General features: G+C 41.8%; 4 protein-coding genes across 4 annotated transcripts; 3 read left to right on the forward strand and 1 right to left on the reverse strand.

Annotated features, from left to right (window-relative positions):
* Window positions 1-725: 725 nt before the first annotated feature.
* Window positions 726-5,673, forward strand: hacl1 (2-hydroxyacyl-CoA lyase 1). The gene is made up of 17 exons (XM_069656560.1): window positions 726-925; window positions 1,199-1,303; window positions 1,411-1,451; window positions 1,548-1,628; window positions 1,719-1,791; window positions 1,869-1,946; window positions 2,062-2,156; window positions 2,258-2,370; window positions 2,484-2,619; window positions 2,806-2,911; window positions 3,144-3,227; window positions 3,390-3,491; window positions 3,587-3,741; window positions 3,872-4,030; window positions 4,104-4,211; window positions 4,308-4,494; window positions 5,506-5,673. The coding sequence occupies exons 1-17, from the start codon at window positions 875-877 to the stop codon at window positions 5,536-5,538; spliced, it is 1,707 nt and encodes a 568-aa protein (XP_069512661.1). The 5' UTR covers window positions 726-874; the 3' UTR covers window positions 5,539-5,673.
* Window positions 5,674-6,186: 513 nt separating this feature from the next.
* colq (collagen-like tail subunit (single strand of homotrimer) of asymmetric acetylcholinesterase) lies at window positions 6,187-15,457 on the forward strand. Its single transcript, XM_069655708.1, is given in 20 exon segments — window positions 6,187-6,269; window positions 6,427-6,583; window positions 6,586-6,644; window positions 6,685-6,863; window positions 7,388-7,497; window positions 7,757-7,864; window positions 8,622-8,666; window positions 8,853-8,879; window positions 9,668-9,739; window positions 9,999-10,061; window positions 10,565-10,591; window positions 10,687-10,731; window positions 10,820-10,855; window positions 10,949-11,029; window positions 11,912-12,008; window positions 12,552-12,682; window positions 13,002-13,121; window positions 13,213-13,354; window positions 13,455-13,557; window positions 13,656-15,457. Coding segments are annotated over 20 exon segments (1,755 nt in total). The 3' UTR covers window positions 13,726-15,457.
* A 1,242-nt stretch (window positions 15,458-16,699) lies between these two features.
* Window positions 16,700-24,946, reverse strand: plekha8 (pleckstrin homology domain containing, family A (phosphoinositide binding specific) member 8). Its single transcript, XM_069656938.1, has 13 exons — window positions 24,795-24,946; window positions 24,195-24,311; window positions 23,946-24,101; window positions 23,715-23,836; window positions 23,278-23,436; window positions 23,114-23,154; window positions 22,781-22,899; window positions 21,114-21,465; window positions 20,273-20,358; window positions 19,206-19,264; window positions 18,749-18,950; window positions 18,600-18,661; window positions 16,700-18,521 (listed from the first exon to the last, which is right to left on the reverse strand). The coding sequence occupies exons 1-13, from the start codon at window positions 24,832-24,834 to the stop codon at window positions 18,324-18,326; spliced, it is 1,713 nt and encodes a 570-aa protein (XP_069513039.1). The 5' UTR covers window positions 24,835-24,946; the 3' UTR covers window positions 16,700-18,323.
* A 308-nt stretch (window positions 24,947-25,254) lies between these two features.
* Window positions 25,255-26,774, forward strand: fkbp14 (FKBP prolyl isomerase 14). The gene is made up of 4 exons (XM_069656860.1): window positions 25,255-25,522; window positions 25,805-25,956; window positions 26,042-26,169; window positions 26,281-26,774. The coding sequence occupies exons 1-4, from the start codon at window positions 25,326-25,328 to the stop codon at window positions 26,437-26,439; spliced, it is 636 nt and encodes a 211-aa protein (XP_069512961.1). The 5' UTR covers window positions 25,255-25,325; the 3' UTR covers window positions 26,440-26,774.
* Window positions 26,775-27,326: the final 552 nt, after the last annotated feature.

The following is a 27,326-nucleotide window of genomic DNA, read 5'->3' on the forward strand; positions in this document are numbered from 1 at the left end:
AATAAAACAAAGCATCATTGATTTTATTAGTAACACCTGTGCTTTCTTACACTGACGAGTCACAATGTCTGTCGTGAGTAGGTCTATTAAACAGAAATAACAGTGTACAGCTAATATGGGTCTACTACCATTTTATGAGTCAATCTATCACAAGTGTGTCTTTTATATCCTTGTAAATTCTGTGTTGTGTGTGCAGCCTGGGCCAGAGGACTCCTTTAAAAGTTATTATGTCAGAGGTAGAATTGGCAGAGTAAGAGTTAGAGCCAACAGTGTGAGGTGTCCTTTTTGGTAGTTTGTTAGCCGCTGTTATGCTATCTATTAAATTCCCACTGACTTACAGTGATGCGCTATTCAGTCCTCTTCCACAACAGCAATAATTAAAACAAGATAGGCTATTAATATAGGTCCCATTAAAATGTAGCTATAATGATTTAATGTGTTAAAATATTCTGGTCTTTTATAACCAATGTTTCCAATAATAAATGGTAAAATGCATAACGTAGAGTATATATTTAATCAACTATGAAGTGAAATCATACGTGTATATACGCACAAAAATAAGAAAGCCTCTAATTGTTTTAGAACTTCACTTTAACAAGCACTGTATTGTAATGTTGCCCGATTCAAGGTTAGCCTTCAATACATGTGTAATGTTCCTTGTGTGAGGTCATACGCAGTGGCTCCTGTGATTGGATGGAAACCCGGAAGTGATAGGAACGGGGAGGCTCAGGGGCAAAGGATGGTGGAAAACAACTTGTTCGAGTAGCTTTTAGTTGCAACAGTGACAGTTTATGACAGTCTGACCTTACATGTAGCTCTGAAGGTACACATTACAACAGCTTAACAATTAGTAGTCAACAGCTTCTGGACAAACATGGACGAAGTGACGGGAGCTCAGCTTATTGCTGAGTCTCTAAAGTCTCAGGTAAGAACGCTAAAAAACACAAACTATGCTGAGATTTATATAGCATGCTGATCTATTATTGAACATAAAAGCTGAGTCTTTGCTGAAACGTAACAATGAATCCCTGCAGTGGTTGCAGAAAGTGTGTCAAAGTTCAAGTGCTGCGCAGTCGAGTTTAAACTTTTTATACCCTTATAGTTGCACTTATATCTACAATATGTGCAGTTTCACTCATTCTTTAAGCTCGTATATTTCGATGTCTGTTTAATAAAGATTAATTTTTTGTTCTTGCAGAAAGTGGAGTACATGTTTGGGATAGTTGGTGTTCCTGTTATTGAAGTGGCCATGGCTGCTCAGGCTGCAGGGATCAAATATGTGGGAATGCGCAACGAACAGGCGGTAATGGACCTTTATAATATTATGTTATGCTACCCTGCTGTTAACCTGCACTTCTAATCTACAACACCATGATACTTTCATAAAGAATTAATTCTGTCACACAACAGGCATGCTATGCAGCATCTGCTGTTGGATACCTCACAGGCAGGTAAGATATTTAGTAACAGAACAGCATACCTGTGAGCAGCTGGTGTGTCAGTTTGTATCTTACATGCTGCTGTCTCCTGTGGTTATATGTATGTAGACCAGGTGCCTGTCTGGTGGTGTCTGGACCCGGACTCATTCATGCTCTGGGTGGAATGGCCAACGCCAACGTGAACTGCTGGTATGACTAAAAAAACAGAGTGTATAGTTTTGATATGGCTCCTATTGCTCTGGTCGTATTGTTGGTAATGTGTTTGTATCGGTTGTACAGGCCGGTGGTTGTTATTGGAGGGTCCTCAGATCAAAACCAGGAAACAGCAGGAGCCTTTCAGGAGTTTCCTCAGGTAATGCATGCCTTCATCGTCTGAATTTTGCCTCTTGATCCACTATTAAATTGGCACTATCTTTCTTTTGTCACAAGGTGGAAGCATGTCGCCTCTATAGCAAGTTCTCTGCTAGACCCAGCAGTCTGGAGGCCATCCCTTCAGTGGTAGAGAAGGTAATTCCCAGTATATTGTGTTTGTCTGATCTTTGCTCGTTTTTTTTTCCCTCTAGCAAACTGAATAGGATACTTTGTAAAGTAAGTGAGTTTTATTGTGTTTGTTTGCTCATAGGCAGTTCGCACAAGCATGTACGGCCGTCCAGGTGCCTGTTATGTGGACATTGCAGGGGACATGGTGAATGCCAAAGTTGATAGGAGCACAGTCAGGTTTGCTGTGTTTTTTTCTTTTTTTATTTATTTTACCACTACAGTATCACTTCAGTGATTTCCGACATGTAGACATTTAAAGTATTGCAATTCTCCTGCAGGGTTGTGTCCTGCTGTCCGACTCCTCCGGTGAGTTTGGCTGACCATGCTGCTGTCGCTGAAGCCATCTCTGTCTTGAAAGCATCTAAAAGACCCCTAATCATCATTGGTAAAGGTAAGATAAAAAAATAATAATTTTGCATTTGCCTGTAGATTTGATCATCATATGTGGATCAGAGTAGTTCATTAGATAAGTCATGATTGTATGAGTATTGTTTTTCCCTACAGGAGCAGCGTATGGCCGGGCAGAAGCTGCTCTGAAGGAGTTTGTGGAAATGAGCGGTCTTCCATTTCTGCCCACCCCTATGGGGAAAGGTGTCCTACCTGATGATCACCACAACTGTGTGGCTGCTGCCCGATCCAGGTCAGCTTCTCTTTTACTATACACATATACAATGTTGTCATTAGAGTAAACTGAAAATAAGCACACAATTCAACAATATTTAAATTATTCATACAACAGTTTTACAGTGCGTTCAATTTCTTTTTGTTATTCCCCTTTTGTCTTATTTCATTGTCGCCCCTCCTTCTTCTCCTTCTTGTTTTTAAGAGCTCTTCTTCAGGCTGATGTTGTGCTTCTGCTTGGAGCCAGACTAAACTGGATCCTGCATTTTGGTCTGCCACCTAGATTTGACCATGATGTTAAGATCATCCAGGTGTGTAAATGAATAAGTCTTGTGTGTTTCATTTGTGGAAAGTAAGACTTTCCTTTGACGCCTTTCAAATAATGTTAAAAGCACCTCACTTTTACAGAGTGTATTTCTTTTCTTATTTCATTCTTAGTGTTAGTACTTTAATTTGGTCACATTAGTGCAGTTTCTTGGGCCGTGTCCTCTGTATTTTTTCTGAGTATTATTTAATAACAACAAAGATGTCCTCTGTATGCAGGTTGACCTTTGTGCTGAGGAAATGGGGAACAATGTGAGGCCTGCTGTTGCTCTCCTGGGAGACATCAATGCTATTGTCACTCAGGTAACAGCAACATACCAACTTAATGTTTGATAAATCTCATCTCCATGTGGTCTGTTTGCTTCCTTCTTGGCTTCCTTAATGATGTGCACTAAACATTGACTATAAGTAAAGACCTTGTGTGTTTGTAAAAAGTGGTTATGTCTTTAATTTGTTTTTTCTTAGCTCCTGGGATGCGTCCGAAAAGATGGCTGGAAATATCCCTCAGCTACAGAGTGGTGGAGCACACTGAGGGACAAAATTGCTGCTAATGCAAAAATATCAAAGGTGGGTTCAGACTCAGCTGATGTGTGACTGTGTGTGCTTACTTTAACTGTTGTCTCACATGCTGTAGACCATTAAGTAATATCATGTACCCACAGGCACTCGCTCTTCAGTCATCAACGCCCATGAACTACTACACAGTGTTTCATCACGTTTCCCAGCTGCTGCCACATGACTGCATCATCGTCAGTGAGGGGGCAAACACCATGGACATAGGACGCACCATGTTGAACAACTACCTACCTCGACACAGGCAAGGCAGCCTCACTGCAACTGAGAACTTACTACATTAGTGACAAAGTCTTACATAGTGTTTGACTAAAGTATGTTATACTCTCCATGAATTTTATTAATGGCTGTAAGCGTATCCCGCTGATGTTCAGGTTGGATGCTGGTACATTCGGGACAATGGGAGTGGGTCTTGGTTTTGCTATAGCAGCAGCCGCTGTGGAGAGGAGCAAGAGTAAAGGCCAGAGGATCGTCTGTGTGGAAGGAGACAGCGCCTTTGGCTTTTCCGGCATGGAGGTCGAAACCATGTGCAGGTGAGTCAGCTGCCTCAATTTCAACCGACCCCCTATAACTACTTCATTACATCTTAGCTTTATTTTTTTACAGGTACAATTTACCTGTGATCATCATCGTGGTCAATAATAATGGCATTTACAGCGGAGTGGATCCTGAGACGTGGAAAGAAATGGCAAAAATGGGAGATCTGACCTCAATGTGAGTCAAACATTATTGGTAAAATTATCAACATACAATCTTTATATCAATGTTTATGTAATGAAAGTTGTCTAACATCATCATGTTGCTTGTCAGAGCCCCCCCTGTGACCCTCCTACCTGAGGCTCGCTATGATGAGGTCATGACAGCCTTTGGAGGTCGAGGCTTCCTAGTGAGGACAGTGGAGGAGCTGCGCAGTGCGTTACAGCTCAGCTTGAGTGACTGGGAGAGACCCAGTCTCCTAAATGTGCTCATCGACCCCTCCTCCGACAGAAAACAGCAGGTAACTGTCACCTGTCAGAAATGTGTGTGTGGAGAGTCATCGCAGTTCCCCCGAGAAATACAGGTTGCAATAAAATGTCTCTTGAGTCGTATTGTGAAGTCATCGTTAATTTGAACGCCTGCTTCAGGTGAAATTATATCTTTAGCATCGAGGCAGTGGACATGCCGCGCACCCATCAATTTCCATCTGTCATTAAATAGTGTGGGCTATTTGGATAATGAGAGGCAACCATTAGCTTCACAAAAAATGGCTTATTCAAAATGAATTCTGTGACTTCTGTGTACATACAGGTGTAATATGGAAGATTAAGTCTGTCACTTAAGCAGACTTTTTGCAGAACGTCAGAGAGGGCGTAAGGGTAAAGAACTTGGCGTTGGTCATAATGATTCGGAGTTCCGTCTCATGCAGCATGTTACCCCCCTGCAGCCCTTGCAGACATGAAGTCAGCACTTAAAACACTTTTACGACCGGAGGCTGCAAATCATTTCACCTGGTTTCCCCCCAGGAAGTCAAACAGAAAGAAGATGGACAATGACTTAAATGACACTGACAGTTGCAGCAGTAAAGCCGGGCCTGATTAAAAGCGGCGTGATTTCAGCTCATGATTAGTGCAGAGCAAACAAACAGTGTGGTGTTTACTCTCCGTTCATCCTTATTGGGCTGCGTGACTGACATGCCTTACTCAACTGTAATCCATACAGTCCAGGTGCACCGCAGAACTGTTGTATTCCCCTCACAATCCCTGCACCTCACACCAACCTGACCTTTCTATTTCAGAGCCCCCATAATTAGAAAGCATGGCCCCCTGTGTTTATGTTGAATGTATCCACGCAACCCTCCGCTGACATGTTTGAAGGTTGTACTGAGGGCTGTATCCATGGTGCTGAGCTCCATGGTTGTACACTCATAGTCACAGTGGAGCTTTTGAAAGGGCATTTTAAATGCGCCTAATATTACATAAAATACATTTAAAGGAGGTCTAACATTATGCTGTGTTGTGTGTGTTTGCAGGAGTTCCCTTGGCTCACGCGCTCCAACCTATAGACTGAAAGAGGTACCTGCTCCCTCCTCGTCCCACCACCTTATCAGAGCTGCCTTTGCTCTTTCTGATTGTTTCCATGAAATAACTTTATATTTTATACTGATTTTTACTACACAGTAGTATTACAATTAACAGAAAAATAAATAATACAACAATAAAGCATTTTCATCCAAACCGGAAATGCCTTTCGTCTTTATTCCTTCAATCAATTTTTTTATTAATACGTGACATTGTTAACGCATATTAAAAGCCTCATTAAACTGTTGAGATGCTGGGCAGCTAAAAATGCAATTTTCACTAATTTAACTCATGCTTAAAAAGCAGCTCTGTCCAGGTGTCTCAAATTTACAGATGTACATGCATACATTTACACCCTGCTTTGATTTCACACCTTGTCAGGAACATCTGAAAAACAAGCAGCTAGAGGACATCTAACAGCAAGGACTATTTTATGCAAAGTCGTCATATTTTTTTATTATAATGCAGCAACAGTTCAGAAAAAAAGAAGTGCATAGTGTGATCAATGTTTATTAGAGGAATTATTAAATTAATGTTACATGAAACACCTACTTGAGTCTCTTGCAGACCTATTCGATGCAGGGTTTTTGTGCTTGTGTTTTCAATGCAGAACAATACATTTGCTACTTTTGATGTTCCCTGTATTTACAGAGTTGTTTCCACACCCTCCAGAGAGCCTCCTTAGAAACGCTGGCTTGGTTTTGTGGGACAGACTGTAAGCAATAAAACCAACCAGCCTGCACTATGAGCACCCCAACAGAAGGGATGCTTATTTAGTGCATAAGAAAAGTACTAATAAATACAGACAAACTGATGGACTCAAGATGTACAAATGTTACATTCACGCAGAATCTTAATTGAATCTCTTGCAGAAAATCCCACTGTGGTCAGGTCCTGATAACCCCTCCTGTGAGAGGAGTGGAAACAACAAAAGGCACCCCCTGCAGTAGTAGAGATCTAATATTGGCACCCGAAGCAGCTGGCGGGCTGTCTCCTGTAATTTTAGCGCACACTGATGCAGAGGAAAGATTTAATGGGCATTGGTCGGCGTACCCTCTTCTGAGGGCGTAAAGGAGACCGAGCGGAGGGAGCTGAGAGGGAGGGGAGCAGAGGGAGAGGACAGTGAGGAGAGAGAGCGAGAGAGAGAGAGGAAGGCAGCGTGTGAGGGCTGCTGAGGCTCAGAAATAAAGTCAGGCAACTATCTGGAGCAGCATGACTCCTCTAACACTTGGAGTATATCTGCCTCTGTGGTTTTGTTATGGCCTGGCTCAATCCTCTTTTCTGGACAGCTTTATTTCTTTCCCAGCAGGTAAGAACGCTGTGAAACCGACGCTGATTGATCCTGCATGCGTGTGTGTGTTTGTGTAGGTGTGTGTGTATCATACTGCACATGCAGTTCAATGCATGCACAGGTGTTGAAAGGTTTGGGCTGTAGAAGCATGGATTCTAAAATGTAGAATTTTAGGGGAATTTATGAGCTTGTTTATACACTTGTTTGTATTTCTTGTTGTCCATGAGGCAGACTGGAAATGCCTCTATAAATAGCGAGAGCAGCTCCAGTCTTTCAGTGAGACGCACAGGCACTTCATATCTGTGTCCAGCTCGAGGAACTCTGCTGGACGGGTGTCATGAGCTGATAGTTTGCACCTGTTTCCCTGTCGCTTCTGCTGCTCGTGCATGCTATAACCTCTGCCATTGCTCCAATAATTACTGCATATACGGAATATTTCTTATTTTAAAGGTAGTTTTTGCAGATAAAACCACCTCCTCTGACTCTTCTTCTAATTTCGACATGATTCCCCCTGTGACTGACCGCATGCACACCTCACTCAGCTCTCAGATCCCAGGAGCAGCAGAAGAGGTTCAACCCATGCTGTTTACTGAGTCCGCCTCCACCCCCACTGTTTCCTCCACCCCCTTCACTTTGGCGCCGCCACGCTCATGTGAGTCAAAGTCATGTGACTTTCTATTGTGGAATATCTGTCTGTTGATATGTCCTTGGGTGGCGTCCAAACGGCCCCAGTCTTACTGCGTTTTGACCCCTGAATGACACCGTAAAAAAACTCAGATGGTGGAACACGTTTGTAGACAGAAATGCCCAAACAAGACAAACTTTGACTATGTCAACATTATTGTCAACACCAGAAAAACCCGCTTGTTGACATTGAAATACAGATTTTAATTTTTTCTTTAATATCACAGATTGAAGGTGCTTCATCTTCTGGTGGAGAGTCAGAGCCGGGCAATGAGGACAAAGGTTCTGCCTGTGTCAGAGGTCTCCCCGGGCCAGCTGGTCCTCCAGGCCTTCAGGTAGGATTTGGACTCTTTCCACTTGCACACTTCCTTCTTAGGATGCCCGTCAGACTGTCTCTGTTTCATGTTGGGGTCTGCATAGTTTCAAGGTGTTAAAAATGAGTACTCCAGCACTGTATGACCCCCAACTGTATCTCCTCTCCAACTTGAGAGTTCCTGCAGAGCAGGAGATGGGGATTTCTCTGGCCCATGCAACACAGCAGCCCCATTAACGCTCTACATTTAGCCCAGACACAAATAGCCTTTTTCCACTGCCTGCCAGTGCGCCACACATCATTCTCAGAAACTGTCCAAAGAGCTGTCTGCCTGGAAAGGCACACTGGGCTGCGTAAATTCCAGGGATTACCAACACAAGCATGTGTCCGTTTGTTTGTTTGTCTGCTCTGGTGATGAGCGATATCAAGACAATTCGGTTCAATGGGTTCATGTAAAGCGAATCTCCTCCTCTGCTTGCCCAACATTTAATAAGTGAAATGCAGAGTCTCTAAATGATTGTTCAAGCTTTGCCCAGCTCAGGCTGTTACAGCACCCGCTGGACTGCTGCAGCAGTTCAGTTTATCAAAAGAGGCCCGCGAGGCACTTTTTAAATCAATAGTGGCCACTCAGCCTTTAGCTAATTGAAACTGCAGCTGTGGGCCTCCAGAAGCAGACAGGACTTTGTGGTGGGAGGTTGTGGACAATAAAACTCATTTAGATACAAATCTCTATGATTTACGAGCATGTGCCATATATTAATTGTTTTTATGCTCATCAGGGTCCACCTGGATTACCTGGGATAGGAGGGCCCAAGGGAGAGAAGGTAGGCGGTGTATTTCCCTGCGCTCTAGTCTTGTTTCATTTATGTGCCTCATTATACATCTTACAAGCTACTTATCATTTTATAAGTTATAGTTTGATTGACCTGTTGCACATGACCGAAAGCCGTTTCCTAGAAGTGCATTAAACAACATCTGTCCTTGTCCCCTCCTCCGCATCCTGTCGTCAGGGAGAAATCGGAAGACCTGGGCAAAAGGTGAGAGTCTCCATTAATCACTTGATATTCCCGCTAAGTGGATTTACTCAAAAATGAGATACAGTGCCTCCGCCCGCTCGCTAGCTGTAACTCAGAGCGAGCGCTGCCTCTGCCTGGTTGTGTACATCAAGAAATTGCGAGCAAGTGCAACCTTGACAGGAGACAGCACAGACGCGCTGACAGGATGCGAGGGATTCAGAGATGCTGAGAAGGGCTGTTTTGATGGCAGAGGGGAAGTTAACATGCAGGTCCCCTCTCGCTGTTGACCCCTCAAAGACACCCAGCCTCCCTGTCAGATGGCCCTCCCTCTCTATTAAAACACACACACAGCTTTATTGAAAGCTCAGGACACAGGGTTTGATCCCCTGAATGATCAGACGCCATGGTCGAGCAGTAAAAGCGGCCCGCTGGGAGAGCTTCGTGGCCGGTGGTCTGACTGAGCAGCTTTGCAGCACTGCAGTGCAATTTAGCTTAGTGCTTCAGCCAGGTCGTAAATCATTTTATTTCCCACAAGCACGGGCTCCTGTTCTATATACAGCCCATCATTTAATTAAAGAGAGCAAAGTGACAGGGCTCGTTAAAGTCATTCTCCCCCTACATGTGCAGCACAGTCTGATAAATACTGGAGCAAGCAGCCTGTCAGCTTATCCAGCAAATCCTGCAACAAGAGGCCCTGATTTCATAACCAGATAACTGCTTCTTCAGCTGTGGTTGCAATTGTTTTACAAGTCTTTTAAAAGGTATTACTATATCTAAGATGAAGTGTTAAAATCTATGTCCAATGTTAGGGTCGGACAGGTCCACCTGGACTTCCTGGTAAGCAGGGACCAGCTGGATGGCCGGGACCAACCGGGCCCAAAGTGAGTAAGTCAGACTTCATAATGTAGATGATGTAACAAATATATAACACCACAAACCACCTATAAATGCCAATATAAGAAGGTAAAGATGTATATTTGCTGTGATTTGTGTTCAGTCAAATTTCAATGAAGTGCTGAGTTTATAAAGATTGATTGCGATGTATGTATTCTTCTGGGAGGGGTAATGTTTTAGGACATGTGTTCAAAAAACCAAACCAATCCACACCTGTCTTATTCCTAATGTCTTCACCTGTGTCAGGGTGAGAAAGGTGACCCGGGGCTGATGGGTTTACCTGGAGCCAGAGGACCAATTGGCCCACGGGTAAGATCTTTTCTTTTGTTTATTGTTTTTGCAAAGGGTCGATGATCATCTCCATATAAATCTCTACGGAAGCCCAAAGGGGACATACATCCATAAGTATTATTTACTCCGTTTTCCCGTGATAACGAGTCATTTCCGTTTTTTTTCTTGAGATCTCAAGTTATGTATCTCAAGATAACAAAGCTGCACCACCGAAAGGTCAGAGGATCATAACTTATATCTCCAGAGCAAACATAGAAAAAGGCTGAACTTACCTCATTAGTGTGGGCAATGGCAGCATGGCATATCCCTGCCTGTTATATCACAGAGACCGGCCTATTGTTTTGTTTTCTAGATCGCCAGAAAATGATCCCGTTACCACGGGAAAACCAGCTTAGAGAAAAATAAGTGGAGATCTCGACAAAACAACTGGAAATGACTGTATGTCCAGGGCTTCCGTAGATTTCACCTTAGTACTTTTTAATATCTTCAATATTCTGTGACCTTTATCTTTTTATTTCTAGGGCTTACCTGGGTATAAAGGGGAAAAGGTATGTCACAGCTTCAGTGATTATCATTATCAGTTAAAGTGCAGTGAGATATATTGATTTTCTGTTATGTAACACACTGAGATCTGCTCCGTCAGGGCTCTCGAGGTGATCGTGGTGAGAGTGGAGTGAAAGGCGACAAGGTAAGCAGAGTCCATCAGCGGGGGATGTCGCTAATGAAAGCACTATAGTAAATCTTCATCATCACTCATTCCTGCTCTCTATCCACAGGGTGGGATGGGTTTCCCAGGAATGCTTGGACAGAAAGTGAGAAACATTTAAGGAGTATTGATTTTTTTCTACAGCTTTCCAAATGTGACCAAACGGAATGCTGAGTTGATCTGATTTGATGTTTTTTAGGGCGAAATGGGTCCAAAAGGAGAACCTGGAATCTCAGGAAACAGAGGACCCACCGGCCGACCAGGGAAGAGAGGCAAGCAGGTGAGGGGCCTGTGTGCATGTGGCATTCTGGTTGCTCTGTTTCGAAGTGCCTTTACATATGGAGTTATTTATGTGTCTGAATTCTGAGTGTGTGACCAGATATTTTTAGCAAAGAGGAAGATTGTTTTGACAGCATATTAGGGGCGGGAATCAGAGGGTAACTCAGGATACGATACGCGATACGATACGCGATACGATACGATATGTGGCCCACAAGACAGCGATTCTGCGATAAGATATATATTGCAAGACAATCATACAGTGATGCATCACAATATCTGATTAACTTTTTATCCGGCAAATTCATTTCCGTTCAAGTTACCTTCATTCATGTCATAAGCGCCACCGCGAGGAGTCATGGAGTAATGACGTGCTGAGTCAAAATCACAGGGACATTTAGAGCGCCGTATATTTGTACATTAAAATATCGATATTTGACGCCAGCCTATTGATAACCGTATTGCACAAGTCAGGGTTATGATATATTGCCGTGACGATATTTTGTCCCACCCTTAAGGTATATGTTGTAGAGAACAAACATCAAGTACGCAGGGAAACTATAAATACACACACAGGACTTTGGAGTTTAGAGAGAAAGGAGAAACTTTAGAGGGAAAAGGAGTGAATGCGTCTGAGGGAGATTATTTCCGTGCACTTATTTGTATATTAGCAGGCACCAATTACTTAATTTTTAATAATTAATGTTTGTAATAAATGTTTTAATAATTACTAATTAAAATGTTTTGAAAGATATTTTTCAGAGCTCAAAATGTCAGATTGTACACTTGAGGTTAAGTGTACTTTAGTCTTTATCTCTGTAACATGATGTAAAGAAATGTTTAAAATCTGACCGCCCTGTGCGTTGTCGTGATTGTGCTCCAGGGTATGAAAGGAGACTCGGGCAGTGTTGGTCCCATGGGACCTGCAGGCCCACAGGGACCCACCGGACACCCTGGCCCTCCTGGTTCACCTGCCACAGGTGAGAACTTTTACACAAATAAAACTCTTGAGGATGCTGATTTAAAAACTGGTGTGTGTGTGTGTGTTTGTGTGGCCCTGCACGTATCCTGTCTATGAGGGTAAGTGAAAAGCTGAGCTACCAGTGTGACAAGTAGCAAACATCTCAGTCAGCAAAAGGAGGCACACTTTAGACGAGGTCGCAGCAGAGAAACTTTATCTGCTGAGGTGAAACAAGACGCTCTCCCTGTGACATCATGCGGCTAAAACGGACTCACAGATGGCCAGCCTCCTTACAGACAGTTTGACACATATTACCTCAACAGATAATTCATGGGACATTTGTCTTCTTGATCAAGTTTATGTTTAAATAAGTTTATTGTGTTTGTTTCTTAAGATACTTTATGTACTGACAGTGTTTTATAAGCTATCGCAGCTCTTACTCTGAGCAGCAGGTCAGCTTAGCTCACTGACCGTGAAACATCCTGTTGCTGACATTAAACCTGTTGCATCTGCTGTGTTTCTCTCTGTATAATATACCAGTTTCCTCTCTGTATACGTTTAGGACTATATATGGTTGGAACAAAGGGCGCCCGAGGTCCACCAGGGCCTCCTGGAAAGTGCAGCTGTGGCTCTCTCAGCAGTTTTCCGTACGATGATTATCCTTCACGAGGAAACTATCCCAAAGTACCAGCGGTGAGGAAATTGTAGTCTTATAATAAAACTTATAAAGCGATGTGATTTTTGAATTACTTCTTAAAGATTATTTTTAGCCACCCTGAAGTTATGGGGCTTAATAACTTTTGAGTGAATAATTTAAAGATATAAACATGTTGAAAGATTAAAGTCGGCCTTCAGAGGAGATGGATATTGCTTTGAGATAATATTAGCAGCGGGGATATTAAATGTTGATGCTCAATATCTCAGTATTTCACTCCAACAAGACTCACCTTTCTAATTTAAAATGTACTAAATATTAAAAGCATGACAGTGAAGTTCTTCACTTTACTCTCAGATATTCGTTGTGAGCAATGAGGAAGAGCTGGAGCGTCTTCACACAGATAACGCTCTCGCATTCCGCAAAGATCAGAGATCTCTCTATTTCAAAGACATCGACGGCTGGCTGCCGATCCAGGTATCACTGCATGCAGCATTTTATCCTGTTAACACATTTTATTACGCAACTTTTCCCCCCTTGTGATCAACTGTTTTAAACTCTGTTAAAGACCTTTCCATTCCAGCTGACGCCCTTCCAGTCCATGGAAAACGCACCTGATGATGAAGGTTACTGCGGTGATGGGATCGTGCAGATTTCCAGCGGGGAGGAGTGTGATGACAGAAACCGAGTCGTCACTGACGGCTGCGTCAGTAAGTCATGTGTCCCTGTTTAGTGGTCAATAATAGCTCATTGGTTTGCTGTGCACATATAGCATGACCCCTCCAATCCTGCTGTCTCCCCTTTCCACAGAGTGTAAACACGCCTACTGTGGAGACGGGTACCGCTATGAGGGGGCCGAGGAGTGTGATGGAAAAGACTTTGGATACCAGACATGTAATTCATATCTTCCAGGGTAAGCACACTGTACAAATATATTTGTTGACAAACGCGTTGCTGTATGAGAAGTGTTTTGTTGACGGGTTAAACTGACCAAAAGTCTGTTATCTACAGGTCATATGGTCACCTCAAGTGCACACCATACTGTGTTATTGACTCCACGAACTGCAAGTACTTCACCTGAGGAGGCAGCTGGACGGTGCAGCAGGATCCTCTGTGTGTTACTTGACACATAACAGGAATATTTTCATGCAAAAAAAATATTATTAAAGCTCCAAGCAAAAGACTCTGAAGGTAGAGGCAGCCAGTGATGAAATCTCTATTTCTATGATGACAGAAAACATAACAAACGTATATATATAACTCCTCTGTTTTGCTGCTGAGATGCCACGTAGCTCCCCGGAGTTATAGTCGATCAGTGGAGGTTGAAAGCCTTCGCCCACACATTGGAAATGTACAGGACAACTGCACTCCGTCTTAACAAGCAGGACTTAAGACCGGCCTCCTCACCACGCCTAATCGGACCGGAAACACCCTCTGGATGCAACAGTTGTGTGACAGCCATGCAGAGACTAAATGAAGTGAAGGAGGGAGATGTTGCAGAAGGAGCAGCAGCCGGGCCTGAGGCCAATTGATCTTGACCCAGTTACTGTTTTAAAAAAAAAAAGAGAGAGACAGCAGGACATCCAGAGCCATGGCCTCAGGTATTCTGCTGCAGTGTGAATGACAGCGCGCAGCATTTGCATGAGGCTGGGATCTATGAGACCATGACAGCAGCTGTCACTGTCCGAGCATGTTACCCATCACTTTACTTATAATTGCCACAACAAGGTTCAAACTGTGTAGCGTCAATATCACATGAAGAAGTTGTGAAGGTAAAAGCAGGCACATAGAAGCATCAATATGTACAGTTAGGTTTGGATATATGAGTTATGCACATAGTGAGACTGTTATAACAGGCCACACTTCAGAGGCTCCATTAGCTTGTGGCGGTACTACTCGACAGTGCATTCTGTTCATTAATCTAAATATATCTCAGGAACCAACAGGTAATGTTGCTCCACCTTTCACACGCATCCTCCACTACTCCCTTTGTAACATAAAATGGCAGTGACTGTACGCCGAAGCACACAGGAAGCTCAAACAAAAGCTTTAAAGCATCCACACGACCGAGTGTCCTCCCTGTGCTACAGCGTGAAATGAAATATTCTGTATGTGAAGGCTTGAAACTGTTACGTTCTTAATTTTCTCACGGCACAGGAAAAGGCTGGAAAAAGTCTGTTTAGCTGCTAAAAGAAGGGAGGTGTTTCAATTCCAGTCTGCTCTATGGTCATTACTGTATTTACTCTAATACCTCTTTATCCAGTCTTTCTGTCTTACGGTGTATACAGCAACCGAGAAGCTCAACAGTATACTTAACAGTGTAGATGTAGTCAGTGGTGAAAATGACTTTGCAGATGTATAAGCTGACATTTTCCATAAGCTACTGTACGAGTCGCAGTGCCAAGGGAGACTTTTCTCAGCCATACTAAGATGTTAGTCAGGTGTTGTTAAAGCAATCGAAAGATAAAGACTGTTACTCTATTGTCTCCGCATGCTTGTGCTAACGTGCTAATGAGTGTGAAACGCTTCCACTTTGTCAAGCAGTGTTTTGTAAACTATGCATAGCAGGTGTCTTAAGAAGTACTGACACGTATGTATGACACTTCTTATATGATAGTGATGAACTGTGCCATGCACAAATATCGTCTGACGTGTGTTGAATGTCCCGTCCGTGCTGTGCTGTACTGTCTGCACAACGCTGCTGAAACATAACATGCATGTGGTAACGTACTGTAAGGCTTTATGAAATATATAACGCACTGTGACCGGGGTAGTTACTTTGTTTTATTATTCTGATATGATTTATACTGTAGTTGTGGATAATTTTAAAGAGAAACTGAAATAAAACAGATTTAAATCACAGTTTTTTTTACTCATGTATCGTTAAAGTCCGGGGTTTGTCAGAAGCTTTGTTTCCTGTCTGCTGTGAGCACGCGGTGACAGTGATTGGGCGCTGTGCAAAAAGCCAAGAGACAGTGATAGAGATGCCATTGATGTTCCGTCAGAGCGCTCACTGTAAGAAAAAAACAAAAAGCAGATATCTATCAAGTGGGGGAAAAGATGCTGTCAGCAGCTCCTCACAAAGTGCTGCGTTAGGCTGAATAGTAAACAGACCACACAGTGAACTCTGTGCAACACTAGCTCTTCTCTCTGTCTCCATGAAACCCCTCTGAGATGTATCTGCGCCTGGAGATGTGGCACAGCGATACAAGTCGGGCACAGGCAGCCGGTCCGTGTTGCAGCAGAGATGTCCGAGGCTGGGTTCGCCCATGTAACTCCATTAGCAGCCTGTATTTCTTTTCTAAATCACATCAGGACAATTTGTCTGCTGAGATGCCCGAGTAAAAGCTTACCTTGGCGGATTTATGCCATCATGTGCATTCCCCTGACCAGGCCAATCAGATTTGTAGCACAGATGTCACAGAGCAGCATTAAATGTCGCTGGAGATGCTGCTACCAACCGGATTCTGTAATGAAAAGCTCTGCTCCGCACACATGAAACCCCCCCAAGTGAAGTTTTGTACCTTTAGGATTTAAAGATCCTTGACACAGGCCATGAAGTTCAACGTGTAGTAAGCGGGATCTATTCTGAGCTCTCACAGGTTGATGAGTGAAATCAAACACTTTTTCCAACAAAAGGGGTTATTTTGGTGCAGCTTGTGTAGTGTAGCGTTACCGCTGTGGCAGAAGGGGCCAATGCAAAGGAGGCCACAGGGACAGGAAGCAGGAAGGGACCCAGCTGTTGGCCCTAGCCGAGTGAAAATCCCTGACCTATAGGCAGGAATGGCCGGCATGCAGGGTGCCGTGGCGCTGGCAGAGGACACACTACCTACCGCTACACATGCAAAACATTCATTTAACAGACAGCGAGGTATGCAGCTGTGTTATTTAAGCTCGGTGACACTGTTGTTTACACAAACGAGTGTGGAAATAGACGAGTGAGGGCAGGAAATAGCTTCATAAAGTAAAGCATGATTCAATTACGTCTGGGCGCAAAACATAAGACAACATATTTGACTGCAACAAGACTGCACACACACTGGAACAGTGTAGTTATTTATTATGTAAAAATCAAATAGCATCTTATATACAATCATAGAAAAACAAAATCAAATTGTAATATTACAATAGCATCATTTCAGGATTAACAGTACAATTTATCTGCACATCTCAGATGTAAACCTTCTGCCAATGACTTGGCTACCGTTACTGTTTTTATTCCTGAAGAGGCAAAAAGAAAAGTTAGAATCAAGTTAAAAATACTTGGTGGTATGTTTGGGTAAAAAAAAAAGCCCTACGAGGATGTTCCTGCTTTGTTCGAATGGCTCAGTAAAAGTGCGGACACTTAAACCTGGCCGGGAAGTGGAGTCTAACCACTTATTTTTCCTTTGTTGAATCGACATCATCAAAGAGTAAGTACAGCTAGTAACAACACTCAGGTTAATGTAGGACAGTGCATGGACCAGATGGTGAAAAAAAAGATCATTATCAGTACAGAGACAAATGAGAAGCAATATGTTATAACTTTCATGATCTATCCCCTTTAAGATTATTTACTGACCTATATTAACTCTAGGTATTTGCCTATATTCAGTTTCCACTGGCCACTATGTTACATAATACATAAAACCATGCAGTCAACATGCACTGTGGGTACAAATGTCCATCATACATTCACACACAAAAAACATCTTCCAAAATGTCCCCGAGATATCAATATGAACTTAATAACTTAAGACATAATAAATAGACATTGTGAAAATGCAAACTATGCATAGGTTTGTGCAGAGGATGTCCACATAAATAATCAGCAGTTGTCAGTACTTGAACAGCTACGCTGTTGTTTCATTCATGTGTGTTGTGGTACTGCAGGCAGCCGAGGCTAAAGCCATTCGCGTGACAGTTCCTTTTTGGTCCCGTGAGAAGTCTCTTGAGTGGTAGCTCATAACATGTTAGCGGTGTTAAACATTACATTGTCAAACTGCAGGATTCAGATATAAATTTCAGGGGAGAAAACAGAATAAGTATCAATCATAATTCACTTAACTTCGACAGTCAGTGCAAGAATATATGTTTACTTAATACAATAAAAGCTAGCCCAGTATGCAGTTTCATCACATACGTAAGGCATATTTGGGCATTGTAACAATCTGACATTGTTTTTAGTGCTTTGTGTTAGTTACAAGAATCATCCTGTTACCAATTTATAGTCAGTCTTGATTAAAAAATGCACAACTGATCTTCCAGGGTTTCTAGAGCCAAACTCCCTGTGTTGTACCTCAAAACACAAACAGTACATAAAAAGCCACGATACCACAACAGAAATAAACATCACCATCAATCATTATGGTTGGAGTCTGCATAATAGGGCTTAAAACCCTACATCATAAAGAGTCTTTTCAACCAGACTCTTTTCTCAGCCAATAATGTCTTAGCGTTTGCCCCTTTAGGGTTCCCAGATACAGACATTAATACCTTTTTCAACGCCAGACCCTCCACTGTCGTAGAGTTCGACAGCCACTGGACACACCTTACACTGACATGGGACACGCTCACACCATTTTGTACACAAGACGCACTTGAACGCATCTGGCACCTTCCTTCAGCAGGTAGCCTCGTCTCTGCGCCCTGCAGTCAGGTTCTGTCCTTCCCGAAGCCCGGATCGTCTCCGTTTAGGTTTCACACCACTTCATCCGACTCCAGGTTGTTTTCTTCATACAGAGCATCGAGGATGGCCAGCTGCTTCTCCATAGCAGGCAGGTACATTCCCAGGTCCCTGTGCACGCCGCTGGTGAAGCCGCTTTTCAGCTCGTCGCCTTCTGTTGTGACCAGGGCAGCGCTGAAGCTTTGATAAGACGGGGCAGCTCGCAGGGCCAACTAGGAAAACAGGAAGTGGTCACACTCCAAGAAAAGATCAACCTCAGAGGGGGGATAGTGACAGTAAGAAATACTTACAGCAAAAACACCTCGCACAACCCATCCGTGGTACTGCCGAAGGGTCTTTCCATAAGCATTGTCTGGGTGAAAGAATGGACCGAACGTAAAGCTCTGTGCATTTGAACTTGTTTGTAGATGTTAACATTCATCTTAGATATCAGACTCACTCAGCGCTCCCTGGATGTCTCGCGCTCCTGCGTTGACCTCTGACAGAAACTCCTTGAGGAACTTCAGGCCTCGTCGGAGCCACAGCAGGGCCTCGGTGGCAGAATTGCGCACCTTGGCAACATCTGTGTCGACTTCATGAAGCACAATGGACTGCAGCGTGGGGAAGCTGTCGGGGTCCGACATCAGCTTCTGGTTGATCTTCTACAAGGTGAAGAGACAGGCGGATGTAAAGATTGTACTCAGGACAACAATCAATGATAGCGTGTTTTGTTTTTTTTAACTGTGCCTCTTGCTTATTTTGTTTTTTATTTATTATCAATCAATTACTTTAACTTGTCTTTATTACTGGAATTAACTTAGAATATTGTAATAAAGCATAAAAAGATACAACTATGATATAACTTATTAAGTGTGACATCTGTTATAAGACCATGTGTCGATGAGGTGTACACATACCTTAATATTTCCAACAAAATCCATTTTAACTGGTGCAAACACTGTGGACCCCAGCTTGTCTGGAAAAGGAAAATCCATGATCATTTCTTTGTTGCTCATTAAGATTTTCAGTTTTGTGTCTTTATGATGTTGTGGCTGTTTTACTTTTGAAATGATCCTGTGTAACAGCTTGAGAGTAGATTACACCTTCTGACTGCAGATTTGATGGAAAATAATGAAGGCCTTCGCCAACTAGAGGACCTCTAAGACGTCGAGATTAGTGTCAAGACTTTACGGGGGATCTGTCATCAATATGGGCTTTAAGCATTTGAGCACAGCGGGAGGTGAGCAGGCTGAATCAGTTAAAACATTGCCACATTATGAATATAAATTACGGTTCATAAAGATTTGCATAGTTTTCAATACATGAGAAAACCTAAAGGGGCATCTTGTCATGATCAATTCAACCAGTTAAAAAACACTTAAATCCCCCCTCACTCTAGGTATGTTCATGACATTCAGGCTACATTAAATGTGTGCAAATTGAACACTGATGTAAAAGTGTTTCTGCAGATCTCTCATACCACCAGATCATGTTGGATGACAATCCTAATTCCACCTCTCCTCCTTATTAATTGGCAAGTCTGATAAATCTCACACCAGGAACTTATTTGTCAGTCTGTGAGTGTTTATCAAATGTTGAACTTGTTGATCTTGTAACTGTGACTGTGAGTGACTACCTTATTCATGTGTAGCACACAGAGACAAGGAGACACGCAGCCACAAGAATACGCATGAGCAACAAACCAACATCATCATACATAAGACTGCAAAGACAAAAACAAAACCTCTGACGGACAAAGAGATGCAAAAGGAAATAATGAAGGCATGAGAGGAAAGGATGATGATGAGTCCAAGACAGAAAGCTTCCACCTCATTATATACAGAAAAGGCATGCACACATGATAGGAAAAGAGAAGAAGGTAGAAAGTTCTCCTTGTAAAGGTTATAAAGGGTGACCACATGAGTGGCATCAGGAGAGAGAGGAACAGATTAAGATGAGGAGAGACTAAAAGTGACCAGCCTACCTAATACAGGCACTATTGCATAGCATGAGTCCAAAAACTCTTGAGTAGGGATACCATTGTCGTCGTCCAGTCTTATATCACTAAATCTAAAAAAAAAGTAGAACAGATTGAAACAGGAGAATATATTAGAGGTGAGTATGCCACTTCAGATTTTATTTGATCAAATCAAACAGAAGATACAAACTCCAAAACCAAGCCAGAGAAATGATTCACACATTGTCATGCAGAGCTATGCCTGACAATACCTGAGACTATTCTGCTACTTTGTCTTCAACTTAAAATAGTTGCTGCTAATGTTAGTGCTCTAAATCTGTGCAGACTGTGGTCCCCGTGTTGCAGCTGAATACTGGTTAAATGAGACAGTTATAATGATAATGTTTACCTCATAGTTAAATATTACAGAAATAATTATTAACACTCATTGTTCAGTAACACTCTTCAAGGTCTTTAAAAAAGAAAAGTAAAATACGTTTGAAATACAGAGTGAAACAAAAAAGCTTTACAAACCCAAATATCAGATGAGGGCCTCTCTGTGTCATGTGATCAAGAGAGAACACACTAATATAAAACACTTATCATGACATCTTGATTCAGTTAAAATCTTTAAAACCTGTCATCTTACATTTTTCTGTGTAACACTGTAATACAAGTTAAATATTTCAATAAACTAAATAGCTGTGCAGCAAAAGTGCAGTACCTCAAAGACAAAAATACTACAAATAGCTTAGATTGGTTAATCCTAATACTGTTAGAGTGAGATATCACAGAGGATCATACAGTAACTTCATACAGTAATAATGCCTCCTAAAGGATGTGACCTTCCTGAGTAGCATTTTCATACCTGTGACTCATTGTGCTGAAGAAAGTTTCCACCTGCTCTGTGTCTTCTGGCTCCGGTGTATCTCTGGAAGGGTCGTCTTCCTGTGGAGCCTCTTCTTGGTCCGGATCAGCTTCCTGTTGGTGCTGAGGCTGTTCGGCGTTCACTTCCTTGTTGTTGTTGTCGTGCTCTTGACTTTGGTCCGGTTTGTGCTTCTGCTCCTTTTCCGTCTCCTTTTCTTCATCCGCTTCACTTTCTTCGTCCCCCTCTGCTGGCTGCTCGTAGTGTTCCGTCTCAGAGGTATTCTGGGTAGTGTCTGATGCAGGATCGACTTGCTCTTCGTGGAGTGAGCTGTTGTCATTTGCTGCTTCGCTTTCTGCATGAAACAGTGGACACAGATAAGACATGTACAATGTATGTAATAAGACAAAAGGGTTTAAAAGGCATACAGATTATTGTTTTAGAAAAAAAAAAAAGCTCTGGCACTCACAGGATCATGTATGACGGAATTTAATGTGGGTCGCAGATAAACACACTTCAGCATGAAGACGTATGCGTTTCGGCTCTATGCCGTCTTCAGCCAAAACGCGTACGTCCGTGACCCACATTAAATTCAGTCACACATGATCCTGTGAGTGCCGGAGCTTTTGTTTTTCTAGATTTAATTTTCTACAGTGCACCCGAAACGATATTTTGTAACATAGTTTGGAATTGTGCGCGCTACCACTGCTAGATCCTTGTTTTAGTCAACATGAGAGTAAGGTTGATTTCTCATCAGACTGGATGTAGCAAACGGGGAAAGCTGCACTTAGACCCATTCTCTTTGACCACTGGCCGGGTTCACTGACACAGACCTTCATGTGGCGTTACAGTTAAATGATATTCTAGAGTAGCACAAAATCTTGTTTAGTATAGCTTTTGACTTCATAGGGTTCATATTTTCCAGTGTGACATCACAGTTGGGTGTGGTGAGGTGTGACAGGTTTCTGTTGTGACTGAATTAGCATTGGGCTTTGTTAAATGCTGTGATTTACAGAGGAAGCAGGAATTTCAAGAAGTGTAATGATTCTCCCTGCCTTCTCTTTGTTTTAATTTAGTGTTATACACAATACAGACAAGATTTACAACCTTAATTATAAACTAACAAAACATTCTTATATCACTCCTTAAAGTCTGACTGAATGTGTTTTTTTTAATTGGTCAATTAAACAATTATGATAAAATAATCTATTATTTTTTTGTTATTGTTACAGTGTTTAAAGGCACTACTGCATCACTGATCAATAAATTCTGAAAAAGTGCTACATTACATCAAAATACTCCTATAATATTCCTTAAAAAAATCATTACAATACCCTAAAAAATATAAATAATCCCATAAAAAAAATAAAAATAATTATGTCTTTTAAACAATGTATCTTAAATGAAATAGCATATGGATAATGGTTAAACCAAAACAATCCATTAGAGAGCCCTGGTGGCTTGCCCTGTGCACTGCTCAGGGACATGCTATAATGTTAGTGGACATCTATCAATGTCTGCTCACTTAAAAAGGCAATAATCTATCCATGTCAGTTAAGGCGGATGTACAGACAAAAACCAGCCCCCCTCTTGGTCTGTGTGGTCTTAAAATTTAAGGAATGCTGTAATGTTTGCGACTTAAGAATGAGGGGATGGGACACCAGACTTACCTGAAAGGGAAGAAAGGTGTTCTGGTCTATCAGGCTCTTCTGGTCCCTCGGCTCCAGAGTCAAGGCTCTGGTTGTCATGTGCAATTGCTTCTCCTGACTGTTCAGGCAAATCTCTCCATCTGGAATTAATTGGGGCACAATTTGTTATTTCTAAAAAACTTGGGGTGCACTTTGTGTGGACAAATATTTTGATTGCTATTAACATATGAAAGGGTATTTCAGTTTTGTTTCACAGTGCGGAGTGCTGATTTGAACATCTAAGCAACCGTTAATTATAGAAGGAGAAGAAGTGTAAGCAACATAAATAGGTAATGACAGAAAAAAGCAACCTACTTTTCTCCAAGGTTCTGATTTAAATGATTGACAGGTTTAATCTGTTGGAGAAAACGAAATTAGAAGATCACTAATATGAAATCATCTTTGAGAACAAGTCCTACTGCTTACACTAGATGTTATTTGGTTATCTCATTGACAAAGGGGTGGTGACATTAATGTACCTTTTGAGGTTTGATGGCTGCTACAGGAGGAGATCCTGGTGGTGTCTGTGTTGGCATATCTGTACTGAAAGTACGATTTGCTATCTGCATGCATTCCTCTAGAGTCTTCAGGAAAGTGGTGCATGTAGACTTCACCATGTTTCCAGTATCTATGCCTGTCTGAAAAGGCCAAACAAACACACACATGAGCTACCAGTGGCACATATCCAAACTTGGCCCTAAATTCTGGGACAGGCAATTATGTTGTTAAGTAATAATATGCAAATAAAAAAGTCAATATACTTGTGCTAACATTTGCTGCCATTTTGGTCTACCAGTAAGCACAAATACAAATCATTTAAATGTCTTTCTAGTTGCAAATAGGTTTCCCTATACTGCAGTTGCACACCAACAGCAGCTTCTCTTATTTCGTCAGCTCATCCAAACTTTAACCTCACCTCCGCTGTTTCTCCTAGCTCATCATTGTCCTTGATCTTGTTTACTTGCTGTAGAAGGAGGTCACAGTACAATCTAAGCTCTGACATCTTGGTTTTCAGCGCCTCTGAGTTCTCCTGGAGCTCTGTAACAGTAACAGCAAATAAGCCAGCATTTAGGAAATGTTACAATAAAATACTAGCTATATTTGCATCCATATCACATCACAATTGAATGTTATAACACCAGAATACCTTTTTCTCTTTTTGTACGGTTGTCTGTAAGGCAAGCTTTGGCCGTTCCCAATGCCACCAGCCATTTCTGCCTCTCTGCTGCATTGATGGCTCTGAGGTAAAAGTACTGCTCTCCTGGTATGGTCAGGTCAACTCGTGTAGAGTCAGAGGAATGAACTAATACCAAAGAGCAGCAAACAAGGAGGCAAGTTACGGACACACTCTTACAATATGAAACACAGTACACAGGGCAAAGTGAGACATACTGACCTTGTATTTCACAAACTGAAATTTTAATGCTGCCTTTGCAACCTTTCCAGGCATCTTCTTGAGAGTCATAGTAAGACAAAGTTCCTCCATCGAGCACAAACCAACGAGGCTGCCAACCTGTAAAAATACATTTAAAATTTGTAACAACATTTTTGCACTGTTGCTATTAATAAGAGTATGAGTATCTAATTTTTAAATATTGGAAGTCACTTAGTAAAAGTCATAAAAGAGAGTAACCACAAACTTGGAAAGAGTTAACCCTTACGTTATGCTAGCAACGGCTAATCAGTTAAGTCAGATTATAATGACAGATGGTGGCAACTACCTTAACTAGCTAGCGCTACCTGTTACGACTAAGAGAATAAGGTTACATTCAAATTCGTTAAATGCCTAATTTAGCTAAGTTATTAAAACCTAGATAATTTAAAGTCCTACATAAGCTCCAACAGTTGAAAGCTTACTGCAGCTAGCGTTAGCTCGCCCCCGCTGCCAGTTATCTGAAACTCAGTACAAGTGCGCTGTGACGTTGTCGTGCTAGCTAGCAGCCTCAAAACCGAGCACTACAACCGACAACACCAAACAGCTATGGAGTTAACTTACCGCTTATGTAATTGGTCCATTTATACAGCATTCCTTCCATTGTTTAATTGTGTGTTCTAGCCGTTCATTACTTGTTTATCATAACAAGGTAGGATGCACAGCTGATTGCAACGACTCCATCGGGCCCCGAGTGTGATTTGTGGAGTAACGTCTTCAGCTTTACATCTCAGCTACGTAGATAAAAGTACGTAAACTTTTCCGTGAATGGAGCTCTAAGCCGTCACGAGAGCAGCTAAAGAGGTTCCTCCCCTTTACATCAGAGAGATTTAAGTATTGTGGGCGTGAATTGGGGTGATTGACGTAAAGACGAACTAATCAAATGAGATAACATCTAAAAAGGGCGTGGCTTTTGAATTCAGCTATCCAATTGCAGACGGAGGAGGGCGGACAGCTGCAACAGTGGCTGCGTTCATTGCAGAATTTGGCTGCCACGTAGTTTGCATTCCTGCCATGTATTTATTTTTAGGTCCTCTATCCTACGGAAACATTGAAATTAGTTTTTTGTGAGAAAGTGAGTGATTGTTTGTCAAAATGTTTCTTTTTACTATTTGTTCGATATTGCCCTCACTTTTTGTACTTGTAACTGGGAGGAAACTGCCCGAGCCAGAGGTGAAAATTGAAGTTATAGACAAACCCTTCATGTGTTACCGTAAGTCAAAATATGGAGACATGCTTCTTGTTCATTACGACGGATTCTTGGAGAGCAATGGCACCATTTTTCATTCAAGGTAAATTGTCGCTTGAAACTGTAATAATGCTGCATGCACTGCTGTATAATGTTTTCAGGAAAAGTTACTTTGGGGTCACTTAGCTGTAAAACTCATTATATGTAAAGTATATGTTCGATGGACTACACTATGCTTCAGTCAACCACTTGTCAGTGTATCTGCAATGTCAGTTAGGTGGCAACCATTCAACCCTTACTGTACAGATTTGTGATATCAATTCTGTGTTTACTGAACTCTTCTTTCTCTAAGAAAACTGTGATGGATCTTTGTGACTCTTGGCAGCCGCAAAGATGGGGATAAAAATCCAGTATGGTTCACTCTGGGGATGAAAGAGGTGCTCAAAGGTTGGGATAAGGGTCTGCAGGACATGTGCACAGGAGAGCGCAGGAAACTGACCATCCCTCCATCTCTGGCTTATGGCAAGGAAGGAAAAGGTAACATAGGCCTTCATACAAAAAATACATTTTAGAAAGGATTGCATCAAATCTGAGCTACTTTTACCTGAATGTTTGTTAACAGGAAAGATCCCTCCAAGCAGCACCTTAATTTTTGACATCGAGCTCATGGACATCCAAAATGGTCCCAGGTCACATGACTCTTTCCGGGAGATGGATCTCAATGATGACTGGAAGCTCTCCAGACTGGAGGTGTGAAATTCTTTTAAGCTGCTGTTCTTTGTATGAAGAATGCATATATTAAAATGTATACATATAATGTGTCTATAGTTGAATGTCATTATCCATCTGTGTGCCATGCAGGTGAAAGAGTACCTGAAAAAAGAATTCCAGAAACATGGATACTCACCGAATGACACACATCATGAAGTGATGGTTGATGACATCTTTAAAAACGAGGATGAAGATAAAGATGGTTTTATATCTGCGAGGGAATTCACCTATCAACATGATGAGCTCTGATTTCAACTACTTTTTAAACTAGTGCCGTTGTTTGTTTCCTGAACTTCAATCACAATTATCCGATGAGGAACTGTGAATTAGTTACCGGGCTGTTTTACAAGGACTTTTGCTGTCAACACTTAACCAACTTTAACAAGGTCAGCCATGATGGAAATAAGCATTTCAAGTTCAATTTCATTTCAAACTTTTTTGCATTCGAACAATATGTTCTCACTTTTGGTTAAACATCCATTACATTTCTTTTTGTACCTTTAAGGAGATGATATCCATAACTTATTTGCATCTCTGTTCTTCAAGCACTGACAATGTCACCAAAGTTGTATTAAGGCTGCAGTATTGAATAAATGTTGAATTTAACAGAACTTCATGTGCATTGATATTTTTTACCTTTGAAATGTGTTTAAAACTGAACCTTGGTGATGTCATGCTGGATGATGTAGTTTTTCTCTGTGCATGTCATCATTAATCACTAGAGGGCAGTCTTGTCCTACACTTTTGTGTTGTCCTTAAATATCATCAAGTTTCAAAAAACAACAACATTCAGTCAGTGGTCTTTGTATTTCAGTTTCTGCATTTCATTCTGTTATTGAAAGACTAAAGGGACTGAAGGATCAAAAGGAGAGTGCAGTCACACATACCATTTCATGTCATTGAGGTGTGACTCATGGAAAAGGACGGAGTGGGTTTATATTGCAGGCTTTCTGCTACTTGTAGTGATGAATAATCCAAATGTTCTGTTATGGCTTCAAGGAATAACATTTCATTTCTATTCATATATTTCATACATAAGACCTTCAGTCTTACCACCCTTAGTGGTTTCCAAAATGTATGTTTTACTGTGAATAACTTACAATCAGACATGCTCCTTAAAAACATATCTAAATGCA

The sequence above is a fragment of the Semicossyphus pulcher genome, unplaced genomic scaffold (genome assembly GCF_022749685.1).
Source record: "Semicossyphus pulcher isolate SPU_LCO1_2020_fin unplaced genomic scaffold, fSemPul1.0.p SCAF_9, whole genome shotgun sequence".
Taxonomy (NCBI): Eukaryota; Metazoa; Chordata; class Actinopteri; order Labriformes; family Labridae; genus Semicossyphus; species Semicossyphus pulcher.